Source organism: Cyprinodon variegatus, unplaced genomic scaffold, assembly GCF_000732505.1.
Source record: "Cyprinodon variegatus isolate N-32 unplaced genomic scaffold, C_variegatus-1.0 Scaffold474, whole genome shotgun sequence".
Taxonomy (NCBI): Eukaryota; Metazoa; Chordata; class Actinopteri; order Cyprinodontiformes; family Cyprinodontidae; genus Cyprinodon; species Cyprinodon variegatus.
The window spans coordinates 95,398-118,828 of NW_015150927.1; the positions used below are offsets into that span (position 1 = coordinate 95,398).

Sequence of the window (23,431 nt, forward strand, 5' to 3'; positions counted from 1 at the left end):
GAAAAATTCTCTGGACTCATATCTTTAAACTTGCAATGAACCCTGGGGTACTCTATGTTTTTTATAAATGTTTGGTATATATTAATCACTGAATAATGAATGGAGTTGTAAAAAGGTCTGGTGCACAACCCAATCCTGACAAAGGAGGCATGCATTCACTTGCTTTGGTACTCCACACAATCACCCGTGGAGCACTTTTTATAAAAGCCCCCCCTCCCCCTCCTGTTTCATACAGTCTCTCCACTGGACTACCCAGGTGCTCCTGTGTAACAAACCATCTGTTGTGTCAAGTTACTGGGTAATCCCAAAACTCCCGATGGGCTGTCAGCATGTGAGTTTAACCCAGAACCCCGGAGGCGGCCATGACTGCAAACTGTCAATCACAGGGAAAAAAAATAAACCTTTTTATTGGAAACCTCTGGAAAACCAGTACATTTTGCATCAAATTTGCATAAGGTTTACCATTAGCATTATGTCATTAGGCAAGCAAACCTTTTTCCCATATCAAATTGGAGATGTTTCCTGGAAGCATTCAGTCTCACAGAGAGGGTACAGATAATCTACCTTGAAAGCCAACAGATACCCCAAGGAGAGCAGATGCCCTCTTCATATGTCCGAATTTCAGCTCAGGTCGGTAATTTTGAGCTTCAATTCTATAGTCAACTAGAGTAACAATGTAAGACCAAAGCAATGTACCTCTAATCTGGAGTATTTCCTTTGATGCATTATATTTGATGTACGTAGAGTGAAACTAGTGACTGGAAAATTAAGAATGGGCAGTGGCTAAAATTTGCCGATTCACACACTTCATTTTCATTACACAGCTTTATTTTCTGTTTATATATTAATCATGATAGGAAACAGACTTTTAAATCTTTTGTAATAAAATATATTCTAAAAGAAATTACTGAGCCGACTGCACAAAAATCTGCTCTTTAAGAAAGTTACTACAGTATCTGTTGCTCACTTCACCATGAATGTTGTTCAGAGACACCCCATTAATGAAAGCCAGTGATTATATTTGATTATAAAAATATGTTGAGTCATCTTTATCAATTTGGGGATCTGAGGATTGTACAGTAAAAGGCAGATGGAAAAACACTCAGCAAGTTTGCTTTTTCGGAAGTCATGAGTCGTGACGGAGAGCGGGGGAGGAAGTCACAGTCATCTGACACAAAGATGTAGTCAGTTTTACCACAGAGAAGACGCAGCATGAACTGAGAAATCAAAAAGGTTCTCTTCAAAATTAGGTTCAGCCTTTCCTGCCTGCTCCCACTTTCAGAGTAATCACTAACACAGAAAGAAGCAATAGCCGCTGACACCCCATGTTGGCCCCAGTCTGGAACTTTTATAAAATGGCTTTCAGAGTATAAGAAAATAATTCTTTAACGTTTTTTAGATCTTGTCACAATATACTCTCAGACTTCAATGTTTTTTATTGGTATTTTATGTGCTAGTGCACTACAAAGTAGTTCATAGTTGTGAAATTGGAGGAAAATCCTTAATGTTTTTAAAAAGCATATAAAAACTGAATGGGGAGTCTCTATGAATATCAACCTTCAATGCTTTTGACACTTTCTGTATGGATTTAGGCCTTTGCTTAAACCAAACCATTTTGGCACATAAACATCCTTGAATCCAAACCCCAACATTTTCGCTATGGCTGTATGTTTTTGGGTCATTGTCCTCATGTCTTAGAATGGTTTTGTCCTAAGCAATACTCTTTCCTTTTTTATAGAGAAATGACTGAACACGTCTCTGTCAGAGGATTAAGCAATGCATATGCTTATACACTATTGCATCAATGCGAACATTAAAGGCGGGCATACACTGCACTATTCTTTTTTTCCCCTTTTTGGGCCGATTTTTCAGTCTTGTGAGAATTGTTTCGAGTGGGCCAAGTTTCAGCTTCATACTGGATCCTGCTTTGTGTAGTATACAGGGGGTAACAAAGGGCGATCCGCCTCTGACAACCACCTCCCGATTAGGAATCGTAAGGTCGGGAGAAAATCAAACTTGTTTGAAATTCAGTCGGCCAACATAAGGTGTTCGTAGACAAATCCTGCTGTTGAAGCAGAGCTTCAAGCATCAACAAGCAAATTTACCAGAACCTTGAACACTGCGCATGTGGAATCAATGGAGTTCTTCTTCTTCCAGATTGACGAGTCCGACCAGCGCCAACTCTCGGCATGGAGTCCAATGTCTGGTTTTTGGACGTACAGTGTCAGCAGTTAGTTTGCATCAGAGTTTCGGGCCGTACAGTGTTAGAACATACAATGTGATCTGTAAACTTTTAAACCCTGCAGTTTTGTAGCACAGTTTGAGCTGTAGATCCGTGCCACGATTGAAAATATCGTACAGTTTATGCTCAGCTTAACTTATTTTGCAAATTCAACTACAGAAGCTCAGCTGGTCAATTGCGCCAGCCTTTGCACCCTAGACATTTATCAATAGGCATTTATTGTTCATGACCCTTTTGAAAACTAGCTGATTGGGAAGTTTAAACCTGCATACTTGATCCTTGTTCAGCATTTTTCTTTCATTTTTTTCCAGAAAAAGTGACCACTGCAGTCCAGTTTCCAAGAGCTACAGTTTCAGAAGGTCTGAAAGTCAAGCCATCACCTTGTTAAATACTCAAATTTGCTGGACAGTTTTGTTGCCATGTCAACCATAGGGAGAAAATGTTACTTCCTGTATATCCAATCAATCAGCAAGTGTCTTTATGAGGATATACTTATTAAAACTTAATGTAATGTTATACATGATTAGTGTACCTCAACGATGCCTTAAACTCAAACATATTCTCCCTGACTTTTGGTGTTTCCCCATGTAAAACCATTCAGACCTATTTATGCTTCAGAAGGCAACTATTGATAGTGGATTTTATTTAGTGTAATCACAAGGGAGGCTGACAGTATATGCACATCCTAATTTCCTGTTTTGTATTTGCAGAAATCATGAAAACGTCAAGTTCCTTTTACAATTGTTTACGATTGTAGATTTTAAGAGGAAACCGCTGAAAATATTCCTTATAGTTCTTTTTCAGCTCAGGGATTCTCTGTTTGACACTCAAACTGGACCACAGTTCACAGAATGGCCATTATGCACTATTAGAGAAGCTGTAAAACTAGCTGAGACCATAAACAGTTTTAGAAAATGTTTATTAAGGTCACAAATCAAACGGGAAGTAGGGTCATTTTCCCAAAGACGTCTGCACAAACAGTTTAATACTTTCTGCAATGATTGGACATAAAAACTTCACAGGGATTAGATTAATTACTTGGCTGCAGGATTGAACGCGCTAGCTTGTACACGTGTACCTAATCACCACTTAACTCCATAAAAAGCAATTTATAGACTTCTTATTTAACTTTCCAAAGCAAGTGCTCTTTATTTTTAATGATGATAGCTTTCTAGCTCTGAGTAATAAAAATAGACAAATTGTGGTTCCAACATCATTGGGATGTGACTTCTGCAGATTAATATCAGGGTTTTTAAGCTCTGTGCTATTTTATCGAGTTCAGGAATTGAGAAATATTGTCACCTAACTTTTTGTTGTTTTCACGATGAAAGTAAAGATTCTGTTATAATGTGCTAATTTTTTTTTTTTTTTAATTTTGGTATTTTTGAAGTATGGAAAAAGAAAATGAATCTGTCCTTGAGCCCCCTTCCCCAATCTTATTGTCGAACAATTGCATAAATCTGTTTGTTTATCCAACAATCAATCACTGCGTTTGCATCCATCTATCCAGCCCTATTTGCATTTACCATTTGAACATCTGTCCATCAAAATGCCCCTGAACCATTTGTTTGTTTGTACATTCATCCATCTACTCATTCAACCATCCAATCTATTGCTTATTTGTGTTTTTTGTTTCTAAAGAGAGGTGCCTTTTGAAATAGAAAGTTTGAATGATGAAATAGTGCCTACAATAACATCATGCTGAATATTGTCTCTGTGAGACATAGAAACAGGTTTTGAGTTCTACAGAGGTAAACAGGTTAATAAGACACACTTCTTCTTAGCTATAACAGCCAGTGTTTCTGTATGACACTTTCATAGGATTTTAAAAGTTTTTTGGGAACACAAAAATAAAATGGAAGCCATTTAAAAAGGCATCCCAGCAATTTGTATGAGTAACCATTCAAGTACCATTTGCTTCCTATATGATAGGTGTGTCTTTCAGTTGTATGGACACCTATTATATTCTCTTCCACACCCATTTTCACAAGTTCCCAGCTTTCATTAGTAGATCACAATGCAAATGTTTATTCTTATTAATTAACTCCCCTAAGTATTCGTTAAATTTGCTCTATATCAAATGATTGATCAAGTCAATAGAGCATATCAATGCTCCATGCAGACTGCTCTTCTCAAGAAACTTGCCTATGTTATATGACAGGGTCAGCTCCGCCACTGAATGGGTCGTGTGACCCCGGGTGCTATTGTCTGAGCCCCCTTTATACATGAGTTATATAAGCCAAAGGCTTTTGTATAGGCAACAAAACAATGATGGCGCTTTTTTGATCAGACATATTTTTGGTTCCCTGGTGTAGGATGTAATCCTGACGGATGATGTGGCCTTAACTTTATAAGTATATCCCTGACTTCTCAGTCTAGTGGTCCAAAGTGGTCGGCTATCAGACTCCCAAACATGGGGGAAGACTTTTTAATTTTGCCTCACAACTTGTTGTTACCAGTTGCTTTCAGGACCACTATACTTGGAAGTTACAGGAACAGTTAGAAACTGTTTCTTTAAGACTTAGTGCTCTATCACCTTGTTTCCACTTAGTGGTATGGTCAAGGTCACCATGCTTCAGAAGTGTTTGAATGATCAGATCCATTCATGTGAGCAGGTAAACTGCAAGTCTCTACCTCTGGACATGCAAGGGTTAAATCAAATCCCTTGCCCAGCTAAATATCTTCATAGCGTGACTTTATTCTGTCCAGCAATCAATGGATTGCTACTTGTTACACCATTAGCCCTGTTCGACCAAATTGAATAGTGCAATTATTCTTTGGACCTAAATTGAAGGTAAGACCGTAAATGGTGCTGTTTGGTTCAGTTGTACGCCAGTTTGAAAAAGAAAACACTCAACATGTCAGACTGACCCAGACCGAATAGCATCAATTCATTCTGTGGAAACAAGACATACGTAGCTGTGCTCTGCCGCTGTAAAATTACAAATGTACTTATAAGTTCTTTGTCTTTTTTTTCTTGTTTTCCTCTCATTCTCAGCAATTTTCTAAATTGAAAAGAGGTACGGCTCAAACCTTTTTAGAACATTTTATTAAAAAAATAAGTATAAAAATATAAATATAAAACAATATGACTCAGCATTCAAATAGCGTGAAAGCAACTTGTGACAGTTTCCTACAACATACACTTTCCATTACATATTACACCTACATGATGAAATGAATTCACAGTTTGACAAAAAAAAAAAATAACTCCACCAACCATTCACATGAACATTGCTTGTCAAACAGTGATAGCAAATAGTATATACGGTGTCCATCATTAAAAACACTTTTTACATTTACAGTATTTAATGGAGTTGACTTGAAAAGCCAACTGACTCCTTCCTATATTTCCCAACCAAACTGGCACAATTGAACATTGATAGTATACAATACTACTATCTTTCATGTTGATTACAAAACACGTTATTCACACCATTGTTCACAAAAAATCCTAAATTTTAAAGGCATCTTACTGATTATGACCAAAAACAGCAAAAGATTGAGATTTATATATCTCCATGTAGAAAACTCAGTTCATGTCCTACTCTGTGTTCGAATTGTCCATTCTTTTAAAATCAGTTAGCATACTGTCATTTTGTTGTGATGTTCACTGTAATTGTATTTTGTGATCCACCTTGAAGTAAGCAACTCCTTTGATCAAAGTAAACAATAATACTGCATAAACCAACTGATTACTCTAACAAAAACCATAGCATCTTAGTATTAGCCAGAGCATCTTAAACTAGCATCCTAAGGCTAACATTAGCAGCATTAAGCCGTGTCACAATAGTCTGGCAAAAATTCCTTAGTTTTGCCGTAAAAATATCATAAAGAGACCATAACTAATTTCTAAAGCCTAAAGTGACTGACCCTAGATAATTAGCCCTGCCAACATAACTCTGGTCAAAGCGTCTTGGGTTTATTATTCTATTGCTGCAAAGGTGTGTCCTTTGTTCTTGAGGTGCAAATGCACACATCTTAAATAAATTAGCAGTGTTGCCAACTCAGTAACTTTGTCGCTATATTTAGCGACTTTTCAGACCCCTCCGGCGACAATTTTTCAAAAAAGCGACAAATCTGGCGACATTTTACGGTGTCACTGGCGGCTTTTGGAGACTCTTACGTGAAAGCATGTATCGTTCCTACTCTTGTCCTCCAGCGGCAGCTGCTGCCGTGGGGCGCCTCCCCCATCCCAACCCCGTTCTCCCGCTCCCGCAGGAGTCCCTCTCGGGATTGACGGCGCAAATTGATCACGCAGTGCCGCTCCGCCCTGACTTACATTCAAGGCGGGAGCGAGCGGGATGTAAATGCAAAATGTTATTTACTCACTTTTTGTCTTTCTGTAACGACATTATTTCTCTCACAGCATCAATAACAAGCACATCACTTCCTGTGGCAGATTATGCAAATTAGGCGATGACGTCATTTAGTGACTTCTAGCGACTTTTAGCACAGCCAATAGCTACTTTCCTTACTGAGGAGTTGGCAACACTGTAAATTAGTCTGATGCGAGCCAACAGAATTCACAAAGACTCCTGGATAGTTGTCGAAACCTCTTCAACAGAACGTTGCTAAAGTCCAGTTTCCTTACAGTTTAAGCCTGTTTTGGGATTATCATCACTGTGATAGCTCCTCATGGTTGTTTCGCAGTCACTGCAAGTGTCACTTCACAGCATAAAATTAAAAGTTATTCTGCTGCTAACACTGAGACTACATAATTCTAAAAAATGTTTCAAATAATACCATTAGCTGTAATATATTCATGTTAGCATAAGTCAGTTTCATATGATATGTTAGCGATAACATATTAACCCAACCCTTGCAGCAGCACCGAAGTTAAGGGCCGTGTATACGCAGATATTTTTGATTTAAGCCCAATTTTTAAGCATGGCCTACACTATGTTATTCCACTCCACCAACACAAGATCGACAATCACAAACTAGCTGTAGGTCTAGATCCGGCCGAGGTGGTGAAGAAGTGGAAAAGTTCAAGGGGCAAATTTGAGCGACAACAGACGGAGATGAGGGCGAAAAAGGGCAGGGATTCAGGTGGAAAAAGGGTCCCAGCGTTCTCGCGCACCTCTCTCTTCTAGCTGGTCCATCTTCATGAGTCGTTTTCCACAATGGCGGCCATACAATCAAAACAAGTCAAAACGAGCATATCTGCGTTAACTGCGACACACACGCAGATGACCTGGTTTCTGAACATAAACCAGGCTTTAGGCCCTACAGTAGAGCCACGGTTACAAATGATACACGCTAGAGTAATAACTCACTTACAAAAAAATATTTAAAGACAAAGCTAAAAAAAAATGTAATCCATTTATAATCGTTATGTTAAGATTTTTAGTTTAAGATGATCACAAAACTACTAAAATTAGCCATATGCAAATATTTGCACAGCTTTTAATGGATAACACCAAAACTATCCTTACCATGCTAATGTTGGCATAGTAATGCTAATGTTAGCCAAAGCATAGTAACTTTAATACTAATGCTAGTTTGCTAATTTTAACTTTAATTATTAACAAAAACTTTCCCCTGATGATAACATTTAAGAATTTTTTTTTTTTTCAAGCTGTTTTAAATTTTAGCCTAACACTTTGGAAACATGTATGAAGCTTTAAGTAGATGTTTAGAAAAGTTGTCTTTTTAAGGTTGTCTACAAGCTAGTGCCATCTGTGCTTTTTTGAGTAAACACAGTACAATAAATAAGTTTAATGTGTAACAGTAAATTTATAATGCAAAATACAATGTATCTGTAATTGGGAGAGATGTTTTTTGTCTTTTTTTAGCAGCCAGAACTGGGACAATCAAGCCTTAAATCCATCACTTTACATTAAGAAGTATATTCCAGTTCATCATATTTGTTATAGCTATAGGGGGAATTAAATAATTAGACAGTAACATGTAACTTAAATGGTGCTCAAGATTCAAAAGAACACCCTGCCTTCACTATTCAATCCTTTAAATATTAAGCGTGATATTGTGAGTGAACATTTCGAACACAGCTTTCCAGGTCCATGTCAGATTCCACATGTAGATTTAAGTTATTGTTGTCTTAGTGCGCATCCGTTTGTGCATTATCACGCACATTAGGTGGATCCAATAGACAACAAATTGACTATCAAGCTAGCTAGAGCAAACTAAACAAATAGAGCTTGATAGATATTAAGACAGACAGGCTAGTTAACTAACTAGACAAATATGTGTCTGGCTAGCTAGTTAGCCAAAAAGACATTAAAAATGAGTTTGTATTATAGAGAGACAGATGGCTTTGTTTAGGTCTCTCTGTCAGGGCTCCTCCCTATGTACATCTCTGCCAGCTTTTTAAACTGTGGCCCCCAGTTGCTGAGGTAATCATAATCCTGGTCCCCCTCAGTGGCAGCAGACTCCAGTGAACTCAGGGATTCTGCTAGTGAACCGCTACCCTCGTAAGCGTATGTTGCCAGGGAGTCATAAGGGGGAGCCGTGGGGTCTGAGTCGTTCTCCTGCAGCCTCCCATTTATGAAGTCTCTCACATCCGTGTTATCCTTTATCGGTGATGTCCTCCGAAAGGAAAACAGCATTTCGGGTATGATGTCCCTGCGAAGCTTGTTAGCATCCATCACCTCCGGGTTACGCAGTGTGCCGATATCAAAGGCCTGAGTGTCCTCCTCTCCTCCGCCCTCGTCGTTGTAGCTGACAACGTTGTCTCTGACATCCTCTTTGGAGATGATCAGAGGCTCCTTCTTCCTCTGCCTCCTCAGGGCAGCGAACAGCACCACGATCACTGCACAAAAACAGCAGAGAGGGAAAGCAGAGCATAAAGATGCTTGCCTACGAACATGTGTCATGCATTAGGGAGCAAAAAGCAGAAGGGAGACACGTTTGCTACCAGTGACAAATCCTTAACGCTGCCTCAGGCATTCACCTCCTATTATTAAAGATTCAGTGAAAAAGCTTTTTCTTCCCCTTTTTCCTCTGAATGGCACATTCACTTTATAAAATGCACTGTGGTTCGAGAATCCCATTTCATACTCTTCAGCGAACATCTTCATGTTTCATCTCAGGAGTAAAAGAAATCAAGGATGTTCTTGGAGATGGACTATACAGTGCTTTACAAAGGTAGACCCATTGACAATTTTCAAACTTGAATAGATTCTATGCTTATAAATGTAATATCATTCAGTTTGTAAAGCATTAATTCACAGAATAGGTCACTTTAAGGCATATTAAAACATATCCAACTTAAATCCAGAACACAGTAATATAAAGTTTATATTGAAAGATATGTCAATGCATCTAATTCAAATCAAAAGTAATTTATTATTTAATGCACAAAAATTCTGTTTGAGTGAAAGCTAAAGCTTTGCTGTGTACTTACAGCATACTTGGCCCATTTAAGCTCATTGACAAAACAAAAACCAGTGTAACCAATTATCATCAAAAGTTATCTCATTAGTAGTAAATGGTCAGTACTGTACTGTGAGTTTGGTTCTTGTTGGGGAATAAAAGCTTTTATTGAAAGGATAGCCCTAAAGGTGTATTCACTCATTACCCGGTCAAAATTCGAGGAAGGATGCTTCTCATATAGTGTAAACAAAAAAGTAAACATCTTTAAGCATTAACCAAATTTATTCCATTCATGTTGATATAAGCACAAATTGCAGAGGAAGTCTTTACCTTCTTTCTTCTTGACCATAGCTGTGGGACCAGCAAAAAGTTGCAGAACTACTAAATGTTTTCCAGTTTAGCTAAAAATACCACATCCAGCCATGAGGTGCCACCTCCAAATTCTCAATTTGCAGTTTTCTGCCTTTGTCCCCCTGACAACAGCATTACCATATAAGGTGATGCTTGACCTTCTCTGGTGATTATCATAGGTCATCTTAGCCTTCAGCATTGGAATGTTATTCTAGCTGATTTACACAGAAAGTGAACAGACATAGATTGAGTAGTTATTTAAAACAAAAAATATAACGCAAGGAAATCTCCAAAAATGTGATAGAGAGAAGCAAAACATTAGTTAAATAAAGAGAAAACATATAAATTGATAATTTATTAGAAATCTGATGGTAGATTTAAAATAAAGACAAATATGCTAATTGTCTTGGTATATTACATCAGTTTCAAATAAAAAGCTTGTGCGGGAAATAAGTAAAAACTTAAAAATCTTTAAGGGGTTTGAAAACTTTTGCTGGGTTTATGTAAATATTAATTATGCATACATTCATTTTATATGCCTGTAATTCAGCTAGCAAAATCCTGCTTCTCTACTTCTACTTTCTCTCCCTTTTTTGTACTCACAGTGGGCACCATAGTCCTCTACTTGCCTCCCACCTACGCGTTAATTGCAGTGCTTTCAGCATGGGTTGCATAGAGTTGGCTGAAGCTGTTTCAGACATTAGGACATTTGTTACTGGTCAGTGCACGATTTCAGACAACACATAAGTGCAATTCCAGCATCCTGCATATCAGAGTCAAATGAAGGGTGATTGAGGGGGGTTGTTGGGGGGGGTTTCAAAGGCAAAACGCTTCAGATAATGAGCAGATGTCATGATATTTTGTTTAACACGAGAGGCATAAAATTCAACCTTCAGTACACTTGAGAGACTTGTGGAATTTTGCCTACCAGATACAGATTTATATGTTTGGAGTTTAAAATCCAGGCAGATGGAAGAAAAGCTGGTCTTTTCTGTGTCATTATTCCGGTCAGTCAAAAAAGACCCTGCCATGGGGAGGGTCAGTTTAACACATGGAAAAAGTCAGGATTTCTTATAAACAGCAGTCCACCCACACATACATGCAGATTTTTAAGGATTCTTTCTCTTAAGTTTTCCTAATATTTTTTATGACTTCTGCAGAGTTCATCACACTATGTGAGGTTTCAAGTGTGTTTTAGTAAAAACAGTTTAAATCTCAACTTCTAATCAGCTTGATATTCAGAACATTATCTTTGCATTTATGTGATCAAAAATTAAAGTCCAGCCAGGATACATATAGTTAGATTTCTTTTGTTTTGTTTAAAGGGTAGAAATTATTTATTTCCCAAAGGAAACTCTTTGTTATGGTACATGTACTCTATGTGATTGCATATCTGGCCTTTAATAACTAAAGAGTCCTTTTACGTGGTAGAATTGCCAGATATCTATTTTTATCTGCGAAATGCAATACAGAAATATCTGAAGAAGCAACTTGCATGCAGCTCTTTTAAGAACATATTTGTAAACATTTACAGTGCATGCTCAATTTAATGTTGTGCTTTGTGCAACTTTATGGTTTATATACATATAAAATATCAATAAATGATCTTGGAGTTTGTGGATGTAAGCTGGCAAGTTCAAAGGGGTCTGAATATCTTTACAGGGCACTGTACAATTTTTGGATTAAAGTATATTGGATTACATGAGCACATGCCAGAAAAAAAAAAAAAAAATCTTCCCTCCCGATTGTGTCTGTATAATTTGTACGTTTGCATTGGTGTGAATGCAAAATCTGCAGTTTGAACTCCAGCTTTCTTTAGAGACTTGATTGGATTTTCTAAGCTCTTTTCATCTCTGCCGTCCTACCTTGCTCATCTACGATGTGGGGCTTATGTGGAAAAATAAGATAGGCATGAATTTTAAATGAAACACAGGGCAGCTGCCTCAGAATGAAATGGTCTCACTGCAATGCATACAAATAGCTTGCCATTTTCAAGCACGCATTTACTTGTCATTGATATGCATTTTACATGTAATTTTACACAGGTACAATGACTCACCAAAAGGTTGGATTGATGTAAAAGCACAGTTCTGGGTGCTATATTGTCACTTATCATAGCGTGAAACGGCATGACAGCATTACCTAAAGGATGCAGAGTTTTACAAGGCAGCAACTCAATTCTCTACTTCTGCAGAGGTATCATTTCTTTTATCATGTATGTATTTAAGCCTCATTAAATAGATAGGCTTTCCATCCTGCTCCACTGTTTATCTCATGGAGGTGATTGAATTTCCAGTGCTTTACATTGTTTTAAAAAACAAAAAAATAGACACCATGATTAAAGCTCCCCCTGAACTGAATACAAAGCTTGGTCATTTTTATCCATCTTATTGATGCTGCACTCTTGGTGCAATATCGAAATCTTTTCTGGGCTTCAACTTGCATGAAAATTAAAATGTCTTTCACTTGGGGAGAATTTCTAAATTTGGATGTATAGTGGAAAGGAAAGCGCTGTGGCCAGACTCCTGCAGCAGCTCCTCCATAAACTTCAGGTTTTCCAAATTACTCAGCTTGCACTATAACTTGATTCTCATCCATGCAAACCATTAAAAAAATTAAAATATTTCAATGGAGCCCCATAAAATAACAAATTGATTGTGAAATCCTCCTCCTCACATTGAAATCTCTCCACAGACTCTCAGCCCCATACCTTTATAAATTTTCTTTTCCATCTACACTCCACCACATTGCCTTAATGCTGCAGGTTGCCTGCTCCTCGCAACACCTCCTGCCCGTCCAATCACTATGGGGTCAAGGGCATTCTGTTACACCTCTCTTCTCTGGAACTCTCTTCCAATGTTTGTAAGACATCTCTATGATTTTGCAATCTTCAAATCCCATCTAAAACCACATTTGTTTGGACAAGCTTTAGGTACTTCCTCCACCTTGATTTATGGTGTTGCTAACTTGTTGACCTGCCATGTTGTTATATTTCCGTTGTGGTGTTTCTATGGTTTTAATTGCTTTAACTTTCTGGCTGTTTCTCACCACTGTTTTATGGTGTTTTTTTTAAATAATATTTTATGTAAGGTGACCTTGAGCTTCTTGAAAGGCATCCAAAAATAAAATGTATTTTTATTGATATTAAAACCAGCACCTTCCAGAAAGTTCATGTTACCCCCTTTATATACCGGTACTCTTTATATATGCTACCAATGAATTTAATTGTCCATTCTAAAAGGAAAAATAGATAAACCTAAATAGGCTCCAGGTTAATTAACAAATGGTTGCTTGCTGTGTTTGCTTGGAGGCTCAGAATTTACTGGCTGCTCCAAACTCCTGATTTAAGACCAAGGAGAGACCACCTTTCAGTCCGGGGCACCAAGGCTATGGAAAAATCTTCCTCTATAGCAGGGCGTGCTGTCCTCTATCACAACTAAAGAATGGCCTAAGTTTCCCAGCTCATGCGGCTGATGCAAGTACACATTTGAATGAGTTTAGGATGCAATGTTTACCTATGTAAGGCCTTAAAAAAGTTACAGAGATATTTTAATCTTCCTAAAATGGAAAAGTTAAGATGCAAAAGAAAGTATTCAGCTCTTGTCATTATTTTTTTTTTTTCTTTTAATGTACAATAATAGCATATAGGTCCACAAATAGACTAATAACTTGTATTAAAAAGGGAATTTAGACATGTCCATTTATTTAACTTGGAAAAAAAGTGAATACTAACCTGTAAAGCAAGTATTTATATTCAGACTCTCAGACTGTAAAATCAGGGGTTAAGAACCTCTTTCTAGCACCTCATTCTCAGTCATTTTGTTTTAAGCTCCTAGCTGTAATCTTTAGATGTAATAAAAGAGCTGCCACAGTTATTGTCAGAGGAAGTTTATTTCTGTCTCTAGATATTTTTTTAAACATAAATATTAACATCTCTTACAACACAAAGGATATAAGAGAGACATACATTTTTTTTTTATTTCTAAGTTAAAGGACTTGCTGTTTTAGGGCTTTCAAAGTCCCCTATAAGCAAACATATGATAAAATAATGCTTTTAACTAACCGTGGGCATTCATTTGTTAGAAAATGTATGTGTTGTCCTCCGACCTGAAAGAAAAACAGTTCCTTAAAGCAAAGCCGCCTCGTCGGTCTGGGTGCTATTTCTTTCATAATGTTGCTGTATTAACTTTTGAAGGTTTAAAAAAGCCTAGTTCAATCAAGTAAAATACCACCCTGTGCATGATTTTAATAAAGAAATACCGTAAAATCACAGTACGACACTCATTTGATTCCGCATGATATATGCGCTTTGTAATACTATTATCTTCTTTCTTTTAGACTCACAAACAGAATCAAAGTTTCATAAAATTTCCCGCTGCGTTTGATCAGTACATTATATTTTGAACTGGAGATGATCAAATGCAGTCTAGTTACTTTTCAGCCCAGGTGGTCAAGCCTATAACCATATCAAAGTAAGGACTGCTTACTATAAGCTCACTTGGTAATGCTCACTATAATATCACAGTCAGTCAAAGTGCTGAAAGATGCACTACCCACACATGTGGCTTTACATAGATGACATTACAGTGTGCAACTTAACTCTAAGGTCCCACCATTATATAACTTTTAGTACAGCATTGTAACAACACCCTTTAACTCTATAGTTTAAGGTCACACTTATACCAAATTATTAGCTTGTAAAACCACACTGTTATGGCTTATTGTAATGAAGTATTGTAATATTCCACTGTAATGTCACAGTGTAATACCACACTCTAACAACGGCATGCGACAACACAATGTCAGCCCCAATTTACACAGCGTCTGTCTCTTCTCAGCCCAGCCACAGAGCAAACTCTGCAGTAATTACTTTACAGCTAATGAGAACATTAACTCTGCCTCTGCAGGACGTAGCACAGCAGTAGCGTGCACTGGGCCGTCTACCTAAACTTGACCAGTCCATTTTTGCCAGATGCAGGACAGCTTGGTACTCAGTCTAAACAATCACACTTCACCATCAGTAAACTGAATGGAAAACATTTGTATTTTCGAAATAGTTCATTATGATAAACTAGAATTTCATGATGGCCTTGCTTTAAAAATAAGTGTTTATATCAATACATCTATTTGATTGTAATTAAACACTCGACTCCCCAAAATAATAACTAAGAAACATTTTACCTAAGCAATTGTACTAAACCGCTGTGAAACAAACATTTTACTCGGCTGCAGAAAAAAACAGAAAGCAAAGCAGTTTTAACAGCTGTGTTTTTTTTATAGAGTCAAAGAACAAAGGAATGAAAAAAAAATAAGCATCAAAACAAGTTATTAGTTTTTTGGTTATTATATTAAGTGAGCCGAGAGACTTAGGTGCTCTGGGGCTGCTGGTTGCAGACCCCTGGTCTAGCAGATGCAAACTGAGATCATATTCAAAAAAGGTAAGCTAAAAGTGCAACACAAAATTTATTAAGTTCAAGTAAAACTTAAAAGAAAAAAAAAAAAAAGGTTTCTCTGCCAGTCCATATTATCATAGAAATTGATTTGGCATTGTCCTCAGTAAAGGGGCCATATCAGAACCTCTTCTCCAGGGCTAGTGGCCCCTGTTTTGAACCACCCAAGAGTTTCACTGTTTTATCTCAAGTTTCCAATTATCTTAGTCTAATTACTGCCACTGTTTTCAATTTAGCAACATTTTCTCAATATTTAGTGAAAGCATTGATTGCTCCGTTTACCATCTCCAGTGAGTAGCAAGTGTTGCTGTGAGCCCCTCCCACCTCTAAATTACTGACAAGAGGTCAGCCTCTGCAGCTATGCAGCAGAAAAATACTGCTTGCAATAATACCAGAGCAGAGACTGACTCACCTTTGTTTTCCCATTAAAAATGAGTCACACAAACAAAATGCCTCCACTGATTCCCCTGGATTACAAAGAAGGATGTAAATTAAATGTGAATATATTTTTAATGTAATGCTTTTATTTTCCTTTTAATTATTACTGTGCCACTACAATCTTTAAGTTAAATTTGATCACATAACAAAAATATATCTATGTGGGTTCAGGAAAAGAAATAAATGAATCCCTGAAGTTATTTTATAGAGTTAATTTTTTTAACTTTACATTAAGTTACAATGGTTTTCTGTCTTGCCAATGATATTCTTTACATTTTGGAGCTTGGTCGAAGCACTTTTGCTAAACTTTCCTTGATGTTGGGTTTGCAACAAAAATTACTGCAACTGTCATAAAATTTTATTATGCAATGATGCATATCCTGCAAATGCTTCTAGAAGCAACTTTGGGCCTCTCAGCGACACTGAAAAAAGTGTAACGTGTAGCTGTTCATTCAAACTAATAACTGTCACTGTAAACTGGATATAATTCTTGATTTGACTGTGTAACTTATTCTTTTTGGATTCTGAGGCAACAAGTTTGATTTAACCTAAACTAAAGACAAGTACAAAGAACCCAAAACATAGTTTTTGATTTCTCTAAATATGTATATATTAATTCATGACCTGCAGGTACCCAGCCATTACTGGCAGTGGGAGCCTCCAGTGTTATGTTATAAGGAACAGGAGGGCTGTTGTGCTGAGCAAGTTAGCGACAAATGCTAACTTCTACTGCTTGCCAAGGTTAGTTAAAATCAATTTACACTACCTGGATTTACACCATTTCAGGCTATATTAACAATTAGTAAATACATTTATAATAATCTGTTGGCCAAGTGTTTTTTTTTTTTTTTTTTAGACTTAGTAATATGGGAAATGGAAATTATTTTTGAAGTAAATTTAAAGGAAATGCGAAAATTATATTTTGGTTATATTCATATTAATAAACAAACATTAATTCATGTTAATTTAGATAAAAGAAAGTATATTGGTTCAATTTCAATATATTAATTTGGTTGATCAACTGAAATGTTCAGAATATCATTTGGAACAGATTTAAAGTTGGGTCAAGTGCAGTTTTATTGTTTACATCTATATAAAATAATCAGATCATAATAAGTGATTAAATTCAGATTCTGTGATGTCAAATGTTTTAGATGTGATACCCGGACATCATTTATTTATATTTTTTTATATTTGAGCAAGGTTATACTTTTCCCAGTGTAGGTGGAGAGAATTGCTGTGCTTGCATTGTAAATTAAGAGTGCAGTTATTGTTGTTTTCGTCAACAATGATGAAATAGTTTTGTCAATGCTCCTTTTTTCATGACCATAACGACAACTGACGAGCTAAACATGGATCTTTGATGACTAAAACATGATAAGTCATGGGTGTGAGTTTTCGTTGACGGGATGAGACTTAATAAAAACAATAGCGGGTGTTCTGTCAGGCGTTTAAAATGCATCAACGTGCTGTAATATGCTAAGCAGTATCAGCCGTGCTGCTATGACCTGTGGTCCGTCCACCTGGCGTGCAGCGCTGCACATTCTGTATGACCACAGATGGACCACGGCAGCAGCGGCAGGGATGAAAGGTGGCCGGAATACTCCGGTACTGCTCTCTCAACTCTGACAAAGATGCAGTAGAGCCGCAAGCAGTGTAAACGTGAAAACATGTTTTCTTAGACTGTTTTTTCATGTAAACCTAATTTAGTAGAGTTTAACAATGTATATATATTTCTAAATAAAAGCTGTCAGGTAACACTACCCTCTAATCTCACACTAACTGCGCACTACTATGTCACACTTGAACAGTATTTGGTTGGTCTTTTGTTTTGGCGCCATCTGATTTTATACTATTTTGTCACATTAAAACACTGTGATGTACTTTTACACTGGAGAATCACATTACTTCGTTAAAAAAAACCTAATGTAACAGTGTATTCTCATTATCAGTTCGTACGAAATCGTACGAAAAGTTATGTACAGTAATTTCGTACGTTTTTGACGTTTTTTTCGGCGTATTTCGTCGTATTTTTACGTCTTGCGATATCCTTGCGCATGCGCATCTTACGCACCATTCAATAACATAGAATTTCACATACAATTAACCCTGACCCTAACCCTAAGATACAAAACAGCAAGCAACGTAATTCGAGACATCAAGAAGTAAATATTGCACTGTTTTTCCCAGTTTTACGTCCGTCGGCGGATCTGCTTTTTTCGTCTGTCTGCCTGCGCATGCGCACTGATCTGTAATTTCGGGGAAAAACGTCAAAAACGTACAAAATACTGTGCATAACTTTTCGTACGATTTCATACGAACTGATAATGAGAATATGTTGAATGTAAGAATGAACATAAAGCAACACCGCATTTCTGTTGATGAGGTGAATCTATGGAATAAACTTAAACAAGAATTAATGCATAGTTCAAAATTAATACAGTTTAAAAAATGTCTAAGGATAACATTATAAAATCCTATATTAAGAATAAAGGTTGGCTGTAACCCAATGACCGACTGTAAATGACAGTAAATATGTTTAAACCATGTTGATTGTTATTTAGGTTTTTTTGGAAATTGTGATGCAGCTCATACTGCATCAATGTTTTAGTTTGGAAAGATTGGGAAGTTGACAAAAGATGTAGACTTGGTTAAACAAAAAGAGCTTAATATATAGTCAGAAACAAAACACCCAGCTTAATAAGACCCAGTAAGGTGTGCACCAACACCGTCCTGCTGAACATTTTCATTATAAAGACCTCAAGAAGCCTTTAAATATACAGTTTAAAACAAATTGTGGGGCAAAGACTGTGTTCTCAATGATAGTTCTTACAAAAGAATAAAAAGACTATTCTCCTTCACTCACTCTTTTTCTCTGCTGAGCTGTCTTTATTATTGACTTACTAAATAGCCATTACTTGCAATGCACTCTTGAATCTCTCATTATCAGCACTCTGAGAAAGTGAAGTTTAAGGGTGACATCTCTTTCTATCAATGTGCTAATGTGCTGTGAGTCACTCATTGCCTTTAATACATTGAGATGCCAGGCTGTTGGCAGACAAAGGGAGACGCAGGAAGAGCAGCATCTTTTTTGTTGCCTTTCAGTGAGTTTTTGGTTGAATTTTGTTGTGAAAGACTGTTTTCTTTTTTCTCCATTTGGGCAGACCTTTACACACTGAACTGGATACACAAAAAAACACAAGTACAAGTACAGCCAGACTGAATAAATTAGAATACACATTCTGATTAGGCTTGTTTTCCAGATTCAAAGTCCTCTTTGAGTTAGATTTTTTGAACTGAGTCAATGAAATAATATAGCCTAAGTTTTAATTTGTATTGCATTATAAAATACAACTGCTTATTAGGCCAATGCACCAATTAAATATGGTAAAAACTTACTACAACGCATAGAAATGTACAGATGTTTATGACTTTTATTTCCTTTTTTTTGTTTTTTGGGGCAACATTTTGCTAAATAAAAGACAGCAGGGGTTACCAGTACCATATAAGAATATATCAAAGGTATCCCAATAATCCCATGTTAATATGGTATAATTTTAAATGCTTAAAGCCTTATAATGACCACCGGTTCATCAGTAAACCCAACTTCTAACCACTGCAAAAGTTTTTCCTTTTCAAAACTAATAGATGAGTTTTAATGATGGATGGATGGATGGATGGATGGATGGATGGATGGATGGAGTAAGTGATGGATTGCCAGTTGGATGAAAACTTTATTGGATAATGTGAACTGTAATGGGGAAACTGGTGGAGGAACAGTTGAATAAATAAACAAACAGCTAATTGGATGAAGCATGGATGAATTTTACGACGAGAGACTGATTTATATATAATTTCAATCTTTAAAGTACAGATAAAAAAAGGAGCCTAGTTGAAGCTATTTGTTTCATATAAATTCATGTTCCCCATATTGGTAATGAGACTTCAGATAAAGCCTCCAAATACAACTATTCATATCTTTCCAGTCCTGGAAAACACTTGAAACACTATTTTCCCAGACTTTTCTAGAGGTCAAACCCTGAACCTCTCAATCACAGCTACATATAAAATATCCTTAATCATTGCCAGTGGTACTCTTTAAAGACATATTCCTGTGTGGGAAATGAATATATATTAGATCTGCATTTCCCAGCCTTTGGAAAAAAAGAAATAAATAATGTAATGTATAAACCAGTAGACTACAAACATAAGTAAAGTATTTACCATCTTTGGTACCCGAACAAAGAAAGAAACAACACAAGAATAACAAGAAGATCCAATTATCCACAGTCACATACACATGCTCGTACTTACTGAGCAGGATAATCACACAGAGCAGTATGGCCACCAGAGCTCCGGTGGTGAGGCCATCTGAGAAGGGCAGGACCTCCGGGTTACAGGACTGCATGTTTCCTCGACTGTCACAGGCACACACACGGACTATCAGCGTGCTGGTACTGCTCTGGATGGGGTAGTCGTTGTCGGAGATCACAACGGGGAGAAAGTACATGCTCATCTCACGCCGGCTGAACCCCCCTCTCCTGGTCAGGATGTTGGCAGTGTTATCTACAGAAAGATGGAGGTCGAACAAGTATGTCAACCATACGGATAGTAACATTTTTCTATTTCCTCAAGTCAAAAAAGGGAATCATAAGTATTAAAATTTCTGCAGGTACATCAAAAGGTAATTTTGTCTTGAGTGGTTGGAAAAATCAAGTTACTATTGCATTCCTTCTCCTGCTAATTATAAGTGCTGTTTTTTTTTTCACTTACTTTAAAAAAAAATTACTCTATAAGAGCACCTGCTAGACAAGGCTGAAAGCGGGTCTTATCTTATTGAAGCATCAGAAGCTGGTTTTCAGTTTTACATGTTTTGGTTAGAGAATAGACTCCTTTAGACTCAACGCTATTTCAACAAAAGCTTTGGTTTGTGAGAAACTATTTTGTCTAAGAGAATATCTCCCTGTGCTTATTAAGTAGTTAAGGAAAACCTGTGGGAACAGACCAGGCAGGAACATTGTTACCACTTTATCTGTTCACCTTTGCAAGGTAAAATAAATGCTGCTTGAAAGAAGAACACTGGAAGACTAAGAGCAGCATTTTTTTTCCTGTCAACACTAGATAAACCTTTTATTTGGTATGGAAAAATAAACAAAATACGAAGTTCCATTTAAGATCAAGCTTATTAGCTAGTATGACAATGCTGGTTAGATTAAGTATGCATAGAGTCATGCTAGAGTGTGCATTCATATCTTTATTGTTATGGACGTTTCCCAACTCTAAGCTTCATAAACCTGATGCCTATTGGATTTAGGCATGTCAGGTAATGTCTATTTGTATAATGAGCAAGGATCAACAGTCTCTACTTATATGTGCATAAATATTAGGCCGCAAAAACAGAAAACTGGACCAACAATGAGAATCAACTACATGAGAGGTCATATATTAAGGGGTGCTCCAGTCTTGAAATTGCCAAGATATCTGGGGGAATTTAGAGAGCTCTCATGCATTCAACTGGCCAGAAGAGAGAAGGAACCAAAAAGCCACGTTGAGAAAAAATAAAAGTAGAACCACTGTAAGAATGGTGAGGACTAAAACATGAAGCCAACAGGGACAACTTCTGCTGCAGCTCGTTCATATCCTAGAACTGCATCCTATCGGGAGTGGCTTGATATACGAGGTGCTCAGCAGTGATTGGAGATATGGCCAAGGCAGATAAGGCAGCCTGAAACCAAATTGAAGGTGGACTCACAATTAACTCTGACGACTACTACTAGGTTTAAAAAGGTACCTTCTCTGACAGATATATATATATATAAAAAAAAACATCTGCAACTTTTAATTAGGACCATGAGTTCTACGTATGTACAACAATGATGTTTTGCATCAGACAGAAAGGACCTTTAAAATAAAAAATAATGATATCCACCTTATCAGTTGACCTAAACCCAATTTAGAACTTTCTGTCCACTCCAGAGGAAAATGTCAGAGAGTCAGTCCAAATGTATAAGATAGGATAAGATGGGACTTTATTGATCTCACAACAGAGAAAATTTCTTGTGACCTTAGCATTTTTGCTTGAGCATTTCATCACTTTCAAACCCCACAAAGACAACCTTGTGAAGAAACTGACATATGGCCACCTAAGCCCATGATCTTCAAACTCCATACTTCTCCCAGGATTATTATTAATTGTAGAGCCTTAACACAACATGGTGAGTTTTATTCCCATGTGGACTTCTTTGTCCGTCATGAATCTGGGACACTGTTTCATAATTTTTTTTAAAAGGTCATGCTCGGTCTGCTGCCCTCATGCAACTGTAATTTCATCACATGGCTAAAGTGTTGACTATTATTCTTTCTTTGCATTCAAATGATCATTTACTGTTCCACTTGCTCACACAGAATTATGAAAAGGGCTTTTGTTCACTCTGGTTCATCTACTGTACATGGAAAATTCAGCAAAAATGGAAAATGGCTGATTTTATTAACACTGATGACTTTAAAGTCTATGCTGAGAGGTTTTGAGAAAGCCACCTTAAATTGTCTTGACACATATAGACTTTCCAGTAAAAAAAGAAAAAACAATTAAATTCTATCAAACATTTGGGTCAGATCTGATCTGGTCTAATCTTACCTTCCTTGTCGACGATTGTAAAGTTTGGGTTGGTGCCACTTATACTGAAGACAAACTTGTGCCCAACAAGTGGCTCATCTGTGTCAACAGCACTTATTGTCTGAATCAGCTAAATAGGGAAAATACAAACAAAGAGTATAAGACACGAGAAAACAATACAATTCTCCTTAATGCTTTGATTTGTTGGGAATGTGACTTGGAGGGGATTTTCTGGAATTAGATCATTTGTGCATGATTCTTGTAGCAAACAGCATATCATAACATGTAAACACAGCTAACTGCTCTTTAATTTTGTTCATAACTATCCATTTTTTTTGTAATATACATGACAAAGAAGCCTATATCTGTGATGTGAAATTGAGTATGGCCTGGATTAATATACAGCCCCCTTTACTCTGGTACCTGAAAGCATTTCCGCACTTCAGATGGAGACACAACAAGATGCCGTGCATTGTGGAAACTATCCAGTTTATTGGGATACACCTAAGAATGTACGGTATATAGAAATTTAAACAGCCCAAAAAATCTCAAACTAAATTTAGCAGGACATTTTTAAAGTTGCAAATTCAGCTACTGCCTGAAAAAATTACCCAAAGTATAAACTGCTGTTTATCAATTCAATTAAAATCCCCCATAAGTTTATTTAGGAATGGTAAAACGTTTCCCACTTTGACCTTTATTTTTCTTTAGGGCTATGGACACTCAAATCTACAGAGCCTGTTACAATTCATTTACTTCAGGAAAAACAAAACAAAAAAAAACCTAGACCATTGCTGAAGCTTTATGATTTGAGGCAGGTGTATTAAAAGTGTGGCTCAAGGGCTGCAAGTGGCCCCTAGAATCTCTTTTATGGTAATCTGACTGCAACTTCTAGAAACAAGTTATGGAAGCTATGGAAAAATATTCACAATCAAATTACTATCTTCTAAAAATTGTTAGAATATAAGCTAAAATATAGTTTTTCTAGGGATGCAC

At 36.9% G+C, this 23,431-nt stretch overlaps 1 protein-coding gene across 2 annotated transcripts in view; it reads right to left on the bottom strand.

The window, feature by feature from the left end:
- Positions 1 to 7,095: 7,095 nt before the first annotated feature.
- Positions 7,096 to 23,431, bottom strand: part of LOC107094276 (cadherin-10-like) — a 56,065-nt gene continuing 39,729 nt past the window's right edge. For both annotated transcript variants that reach the window (XM_015389804.1, XM_015389803.1), the window contains 3 exons: positions 22,457 to 22,565; positions 20,134 to 20,385; positions 7,096 to 9,017 (listed from right to left, as the gene is read on the bottom strand). In XM_015389804.1, the coding sequence (XP_015245290.1) occupies positions 8,527 to 9,017; positions 20,134 to 20,385; positions 22,457 to 22,565 (852 nt within the window). In that variant the 3' untranslated portion in view covers positions 7,096 to 8,526. The remainder of the gene's footprint in view (positions 9,018 to 20,133; positions 20,386 to 22,456; positions 22,566 to 23,431) is intronic.